At 39.0% G+C, this 18,388-nt stretch overlaps 1 protein-coding gene across 7 annotated transcripts in view; it reads left to right on the top strand.

Annotated features, from left to right (window-relative positions):
* Positions 1–18,388, top strand: part of FRS2 (fibroblast growth factor receptor substrate 2) — a 47,416-nt gene that overhangs the window by 17,708 nt on the left and 11,320 nt on the right. For 5 of the 7 annotated variants that reach the window (XM_044449814.1, XM_044449815.1, XM_044449818.1 and 2 more), the window contains 5 exons: positions 8,734–8,830; positions 9,958–10,049; positions 11,876–12,062; positions 15,323–15,481; positions 18,137–18,300. In XM_044449814.1, the coding sequence (XP_044305749.1) occupies positions 9,984–10,049; positions 11,876–12,062; positions 15,323–15,481; positions 18,137–18,300 (576 nt within the window). In that variant the 5' untranslated portion in view covers positions 8,734–8,830; positions 9,958–9,983. Of the gene's footprint in view, positions 1–8,733; positions 8,831–9,409; positions 9,432–9,957; positions 10,050–11,875; positions 12,063–15,322; positions 15,482–18,136; positions 18,301–18,388 lie in introns of those variants that run through there. The other 2 variants (XM_044449820.1, XM_044449819.1) reach the window with 2 other exon arrangements.

Below are 18,388 nucleotides of genomic sequence, written 5' to 3'. Positions count from 1 at the left end.
ACATTGCTCCCTGGCCAGATTACAAACAATGAGAAAACTTCCATTCCTGTTTTGATCCATACTGTTGTGATGTATTACATTAAAGACTAGAGTAGGAATTTTGAGATATGACTAGTATTCCTCTGTTAGACATGTAAAGGACAGTAACCAGGTGAGATAATAGCTGGATAGTTTCCGTTTGTACAAAAAAGTAGTTGATAAGTGGGGGGGGGTGTGAATGTTTAATGTTGCAACAAACAGGTTGCCCATTGTGTATTTGCCTGATTCGTTGCTCTGGCTTAATTTTCTTCCAGTCAGCTTCTGCTGAGGACAGATTATTCTGTATATCTATATCAGGTGTGTTATGATCATTCAGTGACTGTTTAATGAAGATGTAGTAGAATTGCTCACCCTCAGAAGAAAGCAGAGAACAGAGACTTATGCAGAAAGACAGTGGGTAGTGAGAGCTGGTAGTTCTTAACTCCTACCCTAAAAGGAAACTTTTTTGATTATATGAGTGAAAAGTACTTTTGATATTAATTGAGAAAAATAAAATGCTTTTCTAAGCTATCACAAATTTATGAACACTGAGTTGGGCTCTGAGGAACTTTGCAGGAAGCTTCCATTCATGTTTAATAGCTATATAAATTTATACTTGTAGCAACATAGTCTTTGCTATAGCTTCATAGGGGAGACAAGAGGATCTCTGACGTGTACATAAAATGTGTTAATTAAAACTTCTTTCCATTCTCTCCTTCCATGTCCTTAAGTTACAATGTAAGTAGTTTTTAAAAATTGTATTTATTGCTCAAAATCAAAAATGTGTGGCTTGGATATAAAGAAGTTGAATGTTTTAAGTTAATTATAAGCCAGAATAAAATAGTTGTTTTTAAAGAATAAATAGGATTGAAAATGGAAAGCAACAACTCCTTGGGAATTGAGGAAATCTATTCCCAACTGGTTGAACAAACATTTTAGTTGCCAGCTAGAGCTGACTTTAAATGGACCAGCTGCCTGTGTCAGCAGCATAGGGTTACCAGGGTAACAGTGGCTGTTTAAAGAAGAATGTAGCTGAGAGGGCAAGTTTTTGATCTGTGAGTTGAGGGAAGGAATTTGATGTGATCATGCATCAGCTCTGCTAATCACACACACTCAAGCACTTAAAGCTATGTGGGCGGTGTGTAGCAGCTTACAATTCTGTTGAAGCTTGTATAGGGCTTCCAATTACTTCATTTTCTAGGAGCCAAAGCAACTGCAGTTTATCATGAAAAACTTTTCATTTTTGGTTTTGCGGCCTAGTGTTGAAGAACTCACAGCTATATTTAAAACTATGACATTTAATGTGCAACTGCAGAGATAATGAATACTTTCAGCCTCTGGATTTTCGTGACTTACCTTACAAAATGACAAGGAATATACAGATCCATCTGTACATAGCATGTCTTCCTTCAGAATTTAGCCTTATGAATATTTTATATTACTAGCTAGTCATTTTTCTCAAATTATTTGGTTTTCCAATGACTAATTCATACAGGTAATTCTTGTAAATCCCAAATGGAATTGTTCTCCAGTTTTTTAAAAAATTTATTGAGAAAAATAGTCTAGGTCTAGGCCACAAAAGAGTAACTAGAGACCTTGGCTGATACAGGTATCAAAGCCCCAGAATTCCTCACAAACAGATCTGCTGCAAAGGTGTTTGGAGGTCTGGGAAGAGTGAGATTGTGATGTAGAGATGTGTGGGAATGATCCTTCTTGTGCACTATCCTCTCTGTATAAATTGTGCTGGCTAGCCAGAATGTGTCTGGGGTTGGAGAAGAAAAAGCACAGAGCGGGTTATCTCCTGTTTGCCATCCTCACCATTTAAATCAGGCACTGTCCATTCCTGCATAACTGATTGGGGGTGGGAAAAACAGAATGCCCATCTCAGCATGGCAGGGATGAATGTTTAAACTAATGCATTGTATGTGCATGTTCTGTCTGTTGGAGTATTCCTATTCCCATTCTTTTTTCTCCAGTTAAGCTTGGAAAGTGAGAAGATTAGCTGGATAAGCTTAGCTGGGGGAACAGTCTGCCTTCTGAACAGGAGATAGGTGAACAGAGAGGCATGATGCTATGAGGAATGGAATATTGTAAAGTGGCCTTGTGAAGATGTTTTTCATGGCAACTTTTAACAGATCTAGCCAGCATGGCCAATAGTTGGGGTGATGGAGTATTTCAAAACATCTTGAGGTTGTGGTAGGCTGTTATAAAGGATCTGAGTAGCTTTCATGCAGGAAAGGCCTCTTTGAGGGTAAGCAAATGCATTCAAAGAGGCAAGCAGTTTATAACTTGTGCTATAAAACACTGTAAAGTCTGAAGAAACTGCAATGTACTTATGCATGTTTTGAATAATGGGATTCTCTTCTGTAAAGTAAAATTTGAGACATTTGAACAATTATCATTGAGCTTGTGGCAAAACATTTAGGGTGAATAAATGTTTTATTGGTTTATGAAATGATTTTTTTTGTCAGCTCATTGGTTGGATGTAAACATCAAGGGACTCTAAAAAATCACAATCTTTGCAAAATCATGCTTTCACAGAATCCCCTGTTGAAATTAATTTTACTTAAATATATTTAAGCATTACTTTCAGATTATGGCTGTGGGGGTGCTTTGACATGTAATTTTAAAAATAAGAAATGGTAATGGGGCCAACCTGTTTGTTACAAGTTGTGTCTGAATACGTTGTGTGATTGAGTGATGTGGAATTTATGAAAACTTCTTTCATATTTCCTTCAAGAATTGCTGTAAACTGTTGTAAAGTCAGCAGAGATTTTGTTGTTTGCAGGAGTAATCCTATAATTAGATTTCTCGAAGGTTCCATTTCCAGTATTGGAATGTTGTTTCATTATTTTAGCTTTCAGAAAGTTTGATTTCCCCCTCAAATATGTGTTCAGCTAAACTGCAATGTTTTTTTTATCAGCTGTTTGAGGGATTAAACAGTGATGTTAAGATTGGGGAACAAGGTCTTGCCTCTTCTGAGACCTTTAATATTACTGGTATTTGAAGAATGTGTTCATAAACTTCCAAACTGAATGTAGTTTCTTTCATCTTCTGAAACCAGGCAGCTGTGGCACTTCATTTTGAAGCTTAGCAAAAATGCAATTTTCTTAATTTTTTCATGGTCTGTTTAGGCAATATGTTTGTTCGTGCAAAAAATTATAATATTAACTAGTTGTGTATTAAAATGTTATATTTGCTAAGGATTGTGCTTTTTACTAGCTCTCCTAAAACAAGAAATTAATATTTTAAAACTGGTAATCTATGGTTGCCTTAATAGACTTGTTCAGTTTATGTATACCTATAGGCTTTACATTAAAAAGTAACTGAGAAACAATTTTTAAAATAGTATTTAGTACATTGGTGATTAACTGCTTTTTTGGTTAGATTTGGAGCAAGTGAAATATGGCTGGATTAAGTTCTCTTAAATTCAAACACGGGTGCTGCTTTAGTCTTCACTGACACCCATTCTTAGACCCAGGAAGTATGCTCTTGATGTTTCTTTCTCTTCTTTTGGTCCCTGAATACTTGGTAATTCAAAAGTTCTATATGTCTACTCAGTAAGCACTGTTGAATTCAGTGGGATTTACTTTGAGGGAAGAGTATAAATTTGCAGCCTAAGGGAATTTGCTTCATTCAGGTTATAAGGCTAAATTGTTTCAGTTCTGGGGGGAAGGAGGGAATGGGGGGGGGGAGAGAGAGAGAGAGAATGCTCTTTCATCTCTAAAATGATGCTCTTAAGCTTCATCTTTCTGTTTGGCATGACAAGTAAGATCTGGTTCACACATTACATTAACTCATGGTTTATTCAACTTGTGGGTAATCCATGATTTGTTGCTGTCCTTGGGGCTTGTCTGCCAGATGATCGAACGTACAATGCTTTGTCTTCTCAATCACTAGGTTGTTTGTTCCCTCCTTCTCATCCTCTGTGGTCTCTATGCATCACACATATGGGCTATATGCCTGCATGGAACCTGTTCCCAGGAAGATTCAATAGCTAAGAGCATTTGCTAGTAACTCCTCCCCCACCCTGGTGGCCACATAAAAGGGAGGAGCTCCTGCCATTTCCCTCAGCTCTTCTTCACTGCCTTCTATGCCCCTGGAAGTTCTTTCTCTGAACATTTTTTCCATACTCTGCTTTTTAATACTTAACATCACTCTTTATATACCCATTTTCTCTGATTGCTCGTGAACCTTTTCTCCTCAACTGTTGCCTTTTTTGACCTCCCTTCCGAAAACAAACCAAAAACCAAAAAAAGGAGAAAATGCGTGTTTTCCTACTCTGTTCAGTCTTATCTACCTGAGCTCTCTCATCTATCTACCACTGCCTCCACAGCGTCACAGAAGTTTGTACCTTCAGCAGCTGCCACTGTGGCTCCATCACCTCCTTCCATACCAGAACCTCAAGAAAGTGAAATAGTTGGCCAAGAGGGCCAAAGAGGTGAGACTGGTGCAGCCCTCAGTTGCCAAAGCAAAGTTGCACTGAATGGACTCTCAGCCAGTATCAGTCACCTTGGAACTGATTGCTCACAGCACTGAGGCTCAAATCCATCCTGCCCTCAGTGTTGGAGGGGGAGATCCAAGATGTTCCACTTTCCCTCATCCATCTCTATTGCCCATGGTTTTGAGGGCACCAGTTGTACCATCATAGGTCCAATATCCACCAGAGCTGTTCTGTGCTGACAACCACAGGGATCACGCCTGTTCGCCCATCTTGGACTGAGACAGGAGGTCAGTCTTATTGGTTCCGCCACCCTACCAGGGATTCTTTTATCTGTGGGTTTACTATCATCAAGGCCTCATATACAGTCCTCACAATGGGCCAGTGTACTATCCTAATGTCTTTGGGGGACAAGGGCATTTCGCCAAACTGCCAGCATCCTTTTGCCTACCATCTCCATTAAGATCACAGCCAAGTTTGTTGCTTCAAGAGTTTTGTGGACCCCTGCAGCCACCCACTTCTGCTTTTGTGCCACCATGCAACTCCTGCCACTCCTCTCTTCAACCCATCCTTGCCAACAGATGTCAAAGATTACAAATTTGCTGAAGAGACCGCTCCTTTGGTTGAGCCTAGCTATTCCTCTCTGGATGTGGATGCTGGGGATCTCACCTCTGCATCAGTGAACATGGGCAATTTTGATGAGCAAGTACAGTGAATGACCCGTGCCCTTGGCATCATGACACAGCTCCAACCTGAGAGGTTGTCAGACCTGGCCTTAACATTGTCAGGACTAAAGAATCAACACCAGCTGCATCTCCTTCCTGCCCACCATTCTGCAGACATTCTAGCTATCCTGGAAGGCACCACTGACCATGCCCCCAACATCAAAATAATTGGAGGAAAGAGAAGGACATGGATTTCCTTTTTCATCTTCTAAAGCCAAACTCAGTAGTGATCGAGTCAGTTCAAGGAGGTCACATCCGCACCCACCAACACCAAGGGATGCTCATGCCTGGACACTCGAGGGAGGCATGTGTTTTTCTTTGCAGCTCTGGAACGGAATGTTTCCAACTACCAAGCTACCATAGCAAGGTATTAGCTGCTATTATAGAGAAGCCTTTTATACAGCCTCCCAAGAGTCAGCTTCACATCTCTGATCCTTGCAAGGACCTACAAGTGTGTTCCTGGTCCTGCAGGCACTTGTAGGGTGACATGCTGCTCATCACCAGGGGGAGCCATGTTATATTTTCTGAGGAAAGGATGTTCATTTCAGAATCTCAAATGAACAATGGAATATTGTGTGTAGGATGAGTCACAGAGATTCTCTGGATGCACATTTAAAAGAGACTTGGTACACAATACTATACCAGTAGTACTATACTTTTAAAGATGAGATGGGCATAAGGTTGACTGAGATCGGCTGGTAATTCTTTCATTTATTTGCAGTAGAATGACAAAAATTTCTAACTCCTAATGGCTTGCCCTACTATTAGGCAGGGCAAGGAGGCCACCTCAGCTAGCTGGGTTTGGGTGTCATGAACAGGTGGCACAGGGTTGTTCTATTTTTTCTCATTCCATTTTTGGTGCTAGTGAAGGGAAAGAGGTGTTCAGGAGAATTTCTCCTTCAGTTACCAAAACAATTTGACATGGGAATGGTGGGTAGGTCATGCATTTTACTCACCTGCCTCAGGTAGCAAAATGTCTCTGGCATTACTGCTGTAATAATAGCAGTAACGTAAAAGTTTTCTCTGCCTGCCATCTTTACTGGGGATGGATAGACATGGGATTAGATTTTTGTGTGAATGAACTTGTGCTCTTGCTTCTGCTACTGATCAAAGATTCTTTAGCTGAATATGTGTTTGGAGGCACACTGTTCCATATTAGTTAGTGCTATTTTAGGCACAATTTTATGCCAAGCTTTCTTTGATGGACCTCAGGGTTCTAGTAAACCGCAAGGTGGATTCTGAAAGCATAATGTTGTGTGGAACAAGTCTAATGCAATTTTGGAGATATAATCCAAAGTTTTCTAATTGCTTATAAACAATTGTATTTTGTATTAATTTGCATGAAATGCTCTTCCTTGTGATCCCATCTTAATTGTAAGCATGTATTGACTAGGAGATAATAATGAGCCCTTTATAACCTTGATTGTGTATGGCAGAGCTGCCTGTAGCCTAGTGGTAAAGAGTGTAAGCATGAGATGAAAATCCTTAGTCATGTGTCTTCAGCCCTCTAGCTGCTGAAAAAGCAAAACCTCTTTTCTTCTTGATAGCAATGACTTGCCACAGGAAAGTAACCTGGGAGGATACCTTCTACTGATGCTTTCCATCTAGCATATGTTTCCTTAAATCAGAAGAGACTGAGAAACAAAGATCAAAAGCAAGCCAATACACTAAAATACACTTTCTACAGGAATTGGGGATAAAGGCAAGAATCCAAAATTATATTCACCAGTGGCAAACCAACAAGTGCATTGTTTAATCTTGAGAGAGTTCCTGTCCTTCTCATTTGAAGATATAAAAATGCCATGAACTGAATAAAACTGACAGTGCTTCTCTTGATTTTGGCCTACTACATGAAAACCTATAACTGGCAGTATCAGAGATTGATCAAAGCATGTGTAGGGAAAAGATGTGCAGCCAAGCGTGTGCTCTGCCACTGAAATACTGCTTCTTCCTATATACTGAAGAAAGTCTGGGGTTTTCACTGTTACCATATTGGGCTGCAGAGATGAGCCTCCACTTGTCCCAGGTCAGAGTTCAGTGATGGGGGGAGTTCATACCTACAGTTATACTTGGCTTTGGAGGTGTACTGAGGTCCTTGGTATGATATCAGAGACAAGACTTCATCCTTCTCTTGGTATGGGAGCAGGGTACTTAACAAGCACAAACAGGCACTGGATCACAAGATGGGAGAAGAAATAAGAACAGTCAAAATGTATTTCCTTTTTGAAGTAACCATTTTATTATTCAGCATGAGCTAAACAGCAAAAATCTGTTGCATGACAGATATGTTCCATTAAGCAGTATCAGAATTTATTTATTTATTTATTTATTTATTTATTTAGCGGACTTATATGCTGCCCCATTCGCCTAAGCCTTGGGGCGGCTTACAAATAAATAAATATCATTAATACAATAAAATGCAATTGGAGACATCCTGGCCAAAGTTGTTAAATTCAATAAATAAAATCAACAATTAAAATGCTGTTTAAATAAAAAGATCTTGGCCTGGCGCCAAAAAGCAAATAATGACGGCGCCAGGCAGACCTCTCTGGGGAGCTCATTCCATAGGTGGGGCGCCACCGCAGAGAAGGCCCTCCTCCGGGTACTCACCCTCCTAATGTCCTTCACGGAGGGCTCCCGGAGAAGGGCCTCTGCCACCGATCTCAAGGGATGGGAGAGCACATATGGACGTAAGCGCTCCTTTAGGTAATCAGGACCCAAGCCGTTAAGGGCTTTATAGGTGATAACCAACACCTTGAATTGGGCCCGGACTTCAATGGGGAGCCAGTGAAGCTGACGGAGGACTGGAGTTACGTGAGCACAACGCCCAGTCCCCATCAGCAACCTGGCAGCTCTGTTTTGCACCAATTGAAGTATCCGAACCGTCTTCAAGGGTAGCCCCACGTAGAGCGCGTTACAGTAGTCTAGTCGGGAAGTTACCAATGCATGAGTCACTGTCGTCAGGCAGTCGTTCTCCAGGTAGGGGCGCAGCTGGTGAATCAGCCGAAGCTGAAAGAAAGTGCTCCTTGCCACCGCTGTTACTTGAGCTTCCAGCGAAAGTTCTGGATCGAGGAGCATTCCCAAGCTGCGGACCTTGTCCTTCAGAGGGAGTGCAACCCCGTTCAGGACAAGGTCAAGGTCCCCTTCCCTGAAGCCCAACCGCCTAGCAACAAAACCTCCATCTTGTCTGGATTGAGCTTCAGTTTGTTTGCTTGCTTGTTTGTTTATTTATGTATTTAAAGTTTTTCTATCCTGTCCTATTACAAAAAGTCTCAGGGTCTCAATTTGAAGATCTCACTTTCTCTCTGATGATACTGTAAAATGCTGCCATTGATCTGTCTGTTTGCTTTCAGAGAGGGACAGCAAAGGTCACCCTCAAACGAATGACAGTGTAGAAAGGCAACATCACATGGCTATCCTCTGTATGCACACTTATCCCCTATAGTTATCCTTCATTTAAACTATTTCATTCTTGGACCATTGTTTCTATATAAAATATATTTCCTAAGTTTCTATTATACTTTTGTATTTCAAAATGTTGATTTCTAGGTCAAGTATCATCATGGAAGGGCAACATAATGTTTTGAAGTATGACAGAAGTACTGATGCTGTGCCAGAGGCTAGGAATATTAATGGCCAAATCTAGGTGAGTGTACTGGTATTTGGCCAGATGTTCTTCAGTTTTTGAAATATTCTCTTGAATGGGTTCAAGGTATAGTACAGTACAGTATAAACTTCATTGATGAAGATAACTTGGCAAAACAAGCTTTTAAGAATTATCCCCAAAATATTGGAATTTCCTTTTTGCCAGTAATTATTTCCTGGCCACCCACACCTCACCTTAATACAGCAGGACCCCTATAAGCACCGTCTCAGTTACCACCCTTTCACGTAATTGAGGTTGACCATTGGCCCTCCACATTCATGAGAGTTAGGGGCTCAGGACCCCCACAAAAGTGGATAAACCACAAATATCTCTAGGGAAAAACTGCAAATATCTCTAGAGTCTTCATGCCCACTGAGAGACAAAACACGTGAGTGAGGCTGGCTGGTACCGAGACAAAGCATGTGGCATGCACAGAGTGTGTATTTCCCTAGAGATATTTGTGTTTTTTCCCTAGGTAAACAGTTTGCATTTTTTCGCTTTTGCAGGGGTCCTACGCCCCAAGCCCTGTGAATATAGTGTTCACTACTATCCACAGTTTCAGGCATCCGATGGGGGCTTGGGGCCTATCTGTGCAGATATGGTAGGTCTCTTGTATACTGATATTGTTCATTGTTTTAAAACAAACCATATCTATCTACAGAATTGCTCTTCAGTTCCTTTGTTTAATAATAGTATTTTACTTTCAAACGTTGAATGGATAGTTTAAACCAGCCTTCTTTCAGTTGTGTTATATTGTAGCATATGCTAGCTAGGAATTATGAGAGTTGCAGTTCTAACACATTTGGAGAGCATCAGGTTGGGGAAGCCTGGGCTTTACTTTTGGGTTGCTGTTCCATTATTATAACATAATAATTCTGAAACATTGTGTTCATTGTGAATTTTTCAGTCATTTAGTTTTCCTAACATTAATTATGCAGATTTAAAAAAAACAAGTATTGTACTTTTCTGTCATGCATGCATACATTCTGTTTATCCACATGTGTGTTTAATTGTCTCACTTCTGCTAATGTTCTTTAATTTTGTGGAACTATAAGCATCTTGTATGCCATTTGAATGTATTAGTTTTATCTAATATTAAAAAAAATTTCTCCTTACTTTGGGTTTAGCAATCACATGGTCTTCTAAAGAAGTCATGGGTAGCTGTTGTAGCTGTCCGGATAAAGAAACAGTCCCTGATAACCATAGAAACAAATTCAAGGTAAAATTCCATGTGGGGTTCATCACTTTGGGTGAAATTCTGATTTTGGGATGGCAAGAAAGGTATAAGGACAGGAAACCTTGATGTGGAATTGATTGTTTGAATTCAGTTAATTTTCAAGTTTAAAGGTTAGTCAACAATAAATTAATCCAAAGTATTTGTTTTATAAATATTGAATGTGTTGGTATGACACAGCAGCCATGGTAAATTGTTGTGTTGTATGAACTCAGACTCCTTCCCACAGGGAGGTTTATTTGGGGGAAACAAGCCACTCTGACAGCCCATGGCTTGTTCTAGGAGTTACTTAACCCCACAGTGTGTTTGTATGGCAGACAAATTCATCCATGAGTTGCAAGGAGTAGCTAGCAAGCTGCTTAGCAAGAGCAGCAAACCTTCCTTGCTGCTCTTCACAGTCTTGTCCATGCCACCTCCAGTGACAGCCCCTTCCCTAATGTCCAAGTTACACTTTGGAGCAACACCAATTGATTTAACAGCTTTTTTTTTCAGCTTCAGAAATGTATTCAAATTTCGTTTTTAATTGGCATATCAGATGTGTTCATTTACAGGTGTCAAAAATATATATGTAGTCTTGCCTAGTCAATCTCCTTGTAAGTTTTAGCTGAAGTGAAACACAGTATTATAAATGGAAATTGAGAAGTGAAAACTACATATAGACTCACTTGTGCAAATTGCCAATTGAAAATCACTTGGAAAGGGGGAAAGGTGGGTGCAGTGAAAGCGAACAGTGACAGTATTTCCTTTAGTACGGAAACCTTCTGGTCCCTGAGGAGGCATCTGAATAGTATGGAGTAAACAGGACTACATTGTGGGGAGGTGGGCGAGCCCCTCTGGCATTGGCATTCTATTTGTTCTGTCCCATTTTATCACCTCTGGGGAGATTTATATTTGTACTTGTTGGATTGTACTACTACTTTGTTTGATTGGGATATATATACAACGTCATGGCTGGATAGTAAATGGAGAGGGAAATATGTAATTTCGTGGCTAGGGAAGTCAATGGAAAGAGAAGATAACACACCTTTCCTCTCCATTTACTTACCAGCCTTGCAATATCTATATATGTATATCTGTTATCTGTAAGTATGCACTTGCTCACTTCTGAAAAACCAACAGTAAATAAATTACAAGCACATCTGTGTAGTTTTCTGAAGCTGGAAAAAATACAGTACTGATTGTACATTTTGAACCCTTGAAGCCCCCCAACTCCCCAAAAAACAATGAGGAATGAAAATCAGTAAAGAGCAAAGAGAGACAAGATGGGTTCTGCCATGTAGGATACTCAAATACCAGTTGGAGGACTAAAGGAGAGGGAGAGGAAGAAAAACCCATTCTATCCTTTTGATCACCTTTCATGCACATTGTGGATTGTTTCGTGAACAACCCACTCACCATGCCTAATTCATTGGTGGCTTAGTGTGCCATGTGAGCTGTGGTTGGTCTCCTCCATGACTATTTCAGAGACAGCTTAGATTTTCCTTATCCCATAGCATTACAAGACTAATGCTTGTAATGATCTAATTAATCATTAAATAATTGGGAACAAACATTAGTAGTCAGCCTTGAAATGTCACAGGGGAGGTATATGTGGTCTGTACATCCCTGATATACTCTAGGGAAAAAATAAAATACCTTTTGAACTCTTTGTTCCTGGGAGCCATACCAAATGTATTAGTTTATTGTATAAAATTTTTACATAATATATTTGTTAAGCTATATAGTGGGGATTAATGAATTGTAAGTAGCTCTTTTGCTGCTATTTGCCTTAAAAGTACCAGCATCTAATTTTCTTAAACAATGTTTTATAGGTTATTAATGTGGATGATGATGGTAATGAATTGGGTTCTGGTATAATGGAACTTACAGACAGAGAACTAATCTTATATACCCGTAAACGTGATTCTGTCAAATGGCATTACCTCTGTCTGCGCCGTTATGGCTATGATTCCAATCTCTTCTCATTTGAAAGTGGTCGAAGATGTCGAACAGGACCAGGTATGTATAATAGTATATTTTCTCATTTATTTGTTGAGTTGAATTAAGATGCAAAGTAAAAGTGTGTGTGTCCTAATGGTCCCACAGAGGACCTAGATAGATGCATTAGTCACTGGACCAACAGTAGTTTCAAGCATCATTAGTTGATCTCAGATAAAACAGAAAACCTGCATCTTAATGAAATTCAGCCTGGTACTTCCCAGCTCCTCAAAATGAAAAGAAAGATTTATTCAGATCATCAGATGCATGTGTTAATCTGATACCTCCATTAATATATGATGGTAAGACTTCTGACTAGCTCACATTTCAGGAAATGATGGAATGCTGCATTATAATTATATGCATTTCTTTTAGCATGTCAGAAATGATATAGAACCACCACTTGGGAACACACAAAAGAATTTACTGGGCCAATGGTTTTTATTTTTTATGTTGAACAGCTGTCCATGTTGCAGTACTGCTGAGATATACGTCAGTTCCTAAGACACCTTTGACCTGAGGTGTGGAAGGCTGCTGTTGAAGGAAACAGCCTATGCCTTTGGGTACAAGAAACTGATTTCACCATTTTGAATGATTTTAGGTTTTAATTATATACATTTATTTTAGCATGTAAAAAATAACCAATTATTTACTGGATACATTGCAGTTGTGCCAAAAACTTGGATGGGCGCTAAATATGTATTCGTTAAATATTTATAGTGTGTAATTTTGCCTGATAATGGGTTTCCAAAACTGCTTACAAAAATGGGATGTTAAAGGGAAGCAGTTAGACCATTAGGATAAACTGAAGAAGGACAGATACTATAGAATAGTGAAATGAATGTATTTTCAGTTGCTCATTATGAAAGACATTGGGCAGAAATCCATACCTGAGCTCAGTTAAATAGGTCTGGATCAAATAGATGATGAGAGATGAGCTAACAAAAATGTACAAGCCATTGGGTATAGATAATTTACTCAAACAAGTTGCTGGAGGATAGGTCTGTCAGTGCATATTATCTATGATAGTTGATTACAGTCTCCATGTTGAAAGCCAATATGCCTCTGAATCGCAGTAGTTGGCATCAAATAGTCAGAGACAACAATTGCTTTCAAGCCTTGCTTATGGATTTGGTTAAGTCCTGGAACTTACATCATGGCTTTACATATATTGTATCACAGTTCAGACCTCTCCAACATTGCTGTCATGTGGATAAGTGATATATAGAGGTGCTGTGGCAGAATAGGCAGCATAGAAATGTTTTAAATAAATATATTGTAAACACATTTATATCCTATCCTCAAAAGTACAGTATAATTTTTATTGATGTCTGGGCTTTCTTTATCACTTTATAGTCATGTGAAAAGAATTTTTCAACCATTCCTTTAGGAACCCAGTTGTTCATTAGTATTTGAAAATACGAGCATGGACTTGGAGACACCTGTTTACCAACACTTTAGAATTTTTTCAGGGTATAATGAAATGCATCAGAGGTTAAGCATGTTTTATATGGTTTGTCTTGTGTAATCACTGGAAATTATCCTTTTACTCTCCAGCCTATTGTATAAACAACAGTGTTTCCTGCTTGTGTGAGAGGTTTGTGTTTGTGTGTTGTATTAAGTTTTGCTAGATTTAATAGCTATCATAAAGAGAATATTTCAAAGGAAACAGTTTAGTATTCAAGTGCTTGCCAATAGTATATATTTAAGCTAGTCAAGTATTAAACTTTACAGCTGCAGAATGTCATCTCCAGCTGGTGAAGCCTGAGAGCATTTTCAGAGGTCATATCAGTTAGTACCATTAGTCTTAAAATGAAAAGCAGGCTTCCCTGAGGAAAATAAGGGCATCTCCCAAGCAGTAATGCAAAAACTGCAGTGTATGTTGCATTTGAACTTTTATTCTGTAAACCAAGGACTGACAACATGTGACTCCTGGGGGCTGCTCCAGCTATTCTGACATCCAAATCCCCCCTGCCCATGCTACCATCTCTGCTACAGAGAGTGTGCTAGGATAATTTCTCACATACAGTGTGGTGGCAAAATCAAGTTCCTGTCTGTCCATCAATCAGCTGTTTGGCAGGCTGGCATGATTCTGCTGTGAAACAGGCCCAAGGAGAATCATCCCATTTCTTTTCAACCTCAATGAGTTGAATCATAATCGCTGTAAGGAGGAAGAAAAAGCTTTGACCTCTTCTCCTTCTCAGCCATTACAACCCAAGCTATTGCATTAGGAGGTAGGAGAGAAAGTTTATATGTTTGTGTGGTGGGGAGGAAGTGTGCTTCTGTTTGTGTGTGGTGTTACAGCCCCCAGAGTATATTCCTGCAGCCCCCAAAGTTGACCACCCCTTCTGAAAATGGTTCTAAATACATAGATCCAGTGCATTTGAAGGTTATAGATCTGCATTTCTTGAAAAGGAAGCAAATTGGGAAATGAATCATTTCAGTTCATGGCTATCCCCCCAGTCACCTTGTTCACAATGAAGTTCAGATGCTGTAAAGCTAATACACTAGAATCTTCAGGTTTCACCATTTGTTACCAAATGTGGTCACTTCGGCTGAAATAGAGTAGCATATAATAGTTTTAATATGTTAGATAAGATAAAGCTCAGCAATAGGAAAAACACATACTTGTTAACAAGAATGTCAACTTTAACTTAATGCTTTCAATGGAAGAATAATCCAAAGCTGCAACTGCACTGGTTCTCTCTTTGCTGATGATGGTAAGTTGGGCTCCCTCTGCTGTTGAAAGGCAAAGTGGAACAATACTAGAGGGAAAACCATGGTATTGTCTGCTTTAGTTTTGTGTCTGTCCTTGAGACCATAACCAGATTGGCTTTGTCTGTTTCACCCAGATCTGTTTTATAGTTCTTCATCCCTTAACCTTTATATGAACCTGAACTTTGTACCCTGTGTCTAGTCCTTTTTACCTCTTTGTACAGGAATTTTATATTGTTTTTGTTACAGTAATTGAGCAGAAAACCTGAAATACCTTTGCTGCAGCAAAACTGTGTTCTCACAAGTGACTACTGCTTACCAAGACAGTTTTGTTTCCTGAAGTGGATACCACATTTTCTTTCTTGGGTTCTTTTATTTTTATTTTCATTACTTTTCCTTTAAATATGCAATTGTAGAGATTAAAAACTATGTATAAAGCTTTAACATAATTAAATTTGATAGTCCTTTTCATTAACAGGTATTCGCTTAAATGGACTGTACCAACATCTTTTATTGGAAGTGTACATTTTCCATTAGGGTGTCTAACAGACAATGTATTGTTGTAGGAATATTTGCATTCAAGTGTGCCCGTGCAGAAGAACTATTTAATATGTTGCAAGAGATCATGCAGAATAATAGTATAAATGTGGTAGAAGAACCAGTAGTAGAAAGGAGTCCACATCAAACAGAGATGGAAGTTCCAAGAACACCCCGCACACCTACCAGTAAGTCTGTTTCTCTTTCATGCTGAGTGTGAAATTCAGCCTCAGTTCCCATCATCACTTTTGATGTCTTAAACGTTATCACAATATTTTATTTCACCTGCTTCATGCAATGAATGTTTATGAAATATTTATCAGTGATAATTGATACTACCCAATGCATGGGAAACATTTGAGAATTAATAGATAAAGGTAATACTTGCTGGTACCAGCAAGGGACATGGTGAAGAGAACATGAATCTGAGGAGATTAAAAAAATCATTAAGATTACTATGTTAAATGCAAGTGAGGATTACCTCATTTTCTGGGATTGTGCAAAATTAATTCAGTTAATGTTTGTTATGCGTGTTTGCTTTTTTTTTTAGTCTTTTTCTCAGTTAGAAAAAAGAGCTGCTGTTTAAATCAGTGAAGCTACAATAGTGTATTCACTTACATTGCACTCAGCTTAATAGGACTTGTAGTGGACACACATAGGATAGTGTTATGAGTGTTAATTGGAAATAGGGTTTTGTTTAAATTGCGTCATTTTAACAAGTTCGGGTAGAATATTTTTATCATAGGTTTTTATTTTTGGATCTTAATAATCCAGAAATTTGAATGGGGGTGTGGCAAGTGGATTGGTTTAAAATGTGTAAATCAAATTTCCAACTTGGTTTCTAATCAATCTTTCCCAAAATAAACATGAATACTAGGTTTTACAAACAAAAAGACCTATTTACAGTTAAATATGCCTAATGCTACACAGACGAATACTGTCCATGTGCTTTATGCACTGTAGAATTTATATATAGAAGGCTAAATGTGATATAAATGCAGTAATAAATACACTTTTTCTCCTTCAAGCAACCCAGGGTGGCTTATGTGAGCCCCTTCTCCATATTTTATCCTCACAACAACCCTGGAAGGTAAATTGGGCAGAGTTAGTGACTGGTCCAGAGTCATTCAATGAGTTTTGTGGCCAAGTGGGGACTAGAACCCAGGTTCTCTGAGCCCTAACCACTGTACCACTCTGCCTCTCCTAATAATCAGAACTAGAGCTTTTCTGGACAAAAATGCCTAGAATTTTCAAGAACAGAATGGTATAGCTTGCAAACCAGTGCAGTTTGATTGTCTAAAATTTACTTAAGACAGAGGCAGTTGTTCAGCCTGTGGACTGAATAAAATTTCAGACAAGCTTTTGGGGGCTACATTCTGGTGGTGAGTAGGGCTGGAGGCAGTATAATCAGGGCCAGAGGCCAAAAGGGGTTGGGCCAAATGAACAACAACAACAAATGCTTAAGGGAGCAATCCCGTGGTCTTTGGGCAAGTACCCCAAAGACCAAAGGATTATTCACATTTTATCTCCAAGTTTGGAGACAGTCTCTGACCTTGGTAGGTAAAGTTGGAAATCTGACCTTCTTCCCCTACTTCCTCACAGCCATTGCAGAAACCAGCTGCCCAAGGTTGGAAAACCCAGTTTAGAGGAGGAGGAAAGGTGGCATTTTGGTGGGTGGAGAGAGAAAAAGGCCTGAGAAGTCAAGATACTATTTATCCAGAGATTTTTCACGTCTTCTTTCCTCCCCCTCTGAAAAATCTTGCCTAGATGGGCTAAAAAGCCCAGAGAGTTGTTTTGACTAATCGGGTGGTATAGAAATAAATAAATTAAAATAAAATAAAATAAAATAAAATAAATAAATAAATAGCCCATCACACGAATTCTGCAGGACAGGAAGGACATGCTCAGCATTGTATGATAGGGTACCTAATATTAAGGATGCAATTGATAAGTCTGCACCTTAAAGCTCTTACTGTCAGTTATCGAGCCTTAGAAGAGATATTTCAACCTTTTAAATGGGAAGGGCGGTTACAGCAAAGGATGGAATGAGTTGGCCATCTGGGGAACTCTGGAGGGCTGGTTTGGGCACCCAGGACTGAAGTTCCTCACCCCTGTATATATTTATAATTTGAATTTGACAAGCCATGATTGGCTGTTTGTACTGCTTGACTTTGTCACATATTTTTTCCCCCCGGGTGTGTCATTTTACACAGAAAAGTGATTTTTAACTAAGTGTGTTTGCTAGGATGCAGATTCAGTTTTAATCATGAATATATAATAAGATTATGAGCAGGGACTTTTACTATATTTCTATTACAGAATATATTAATATAGCTCATGTAAAATATCAAATGGAGTTAAGCTTAAATTATATGATTTGAAAGAGTTAGGCAGCTGGAAATTTTAATAGATGCTCTAACAGTTATCTCAAGAGAACAGCTAATACACCAACATCTCGCAGGTGGATGGGTGACCACATGGAAGTGGAGCAGTGGCCCTATAGGCTCCTTCCAATTCTAGTACTGTTTTGTTCTGTCCTTTGTATTCTAAAATGCTTGTAAACAGGGGTCATACAAATTTCTCAGCTTTTAAAAAACAATTTAGTAGAATTAGATTATTGTAAACATGAGAGGAAATCAGATTGTGTTTCCTGGTAAACATGGCCAAGGGCAATTGTTTTGTCTCCAGGCTTTCATGATATCAGACTGTACCAACCAATGTACCCAGTCAAGGTTTTTGAATGTCATTGTTTCATTTGTAATGAATTAATATTTATTACTACTATGTTAGACAATGTGGGCATTTTAATATCAATATGATAACTGGATTTTCTTTTTAATCAGCACCTGGGTTGAGTGGGCAGAGTTTACCTAATGGGTATCCGAGGTATCCCTCCTATGGAGATGCTTCCTCACATCCCTCCAGCAGGCACCCTTCTGTAGGAAGTACACGTCTTCCTTCAGTAGGTGAAGAGTCAACACATCCCTTGCTTGTAGCAGAGGAACAAGTAAGTTAATTTTACTTCATAGTATTCATATTCCTATTTAATTCTTGTGTACTTAGTCATGAATCTACAAATTAGAGTGAAATTATCA

Source organism: Varanus komodoensis, unplaced genomic scaffold, assembly GCF_004798865.1.
Source record: "Varanus komodoensis strain SLA01 unplaced genomic scaffold, ASM479886v1 scaffold61, whole genome shotgun sequence".
Lineage (NCBI taxonomy): Eukaryota > Metazoa > Chordata > Lepidosauria > Squamata > Varanidae > Varanus > Varanus komodoensis.
This window is presented reverse-complemented; position numbering and strand designations above follow the sequence as displayed.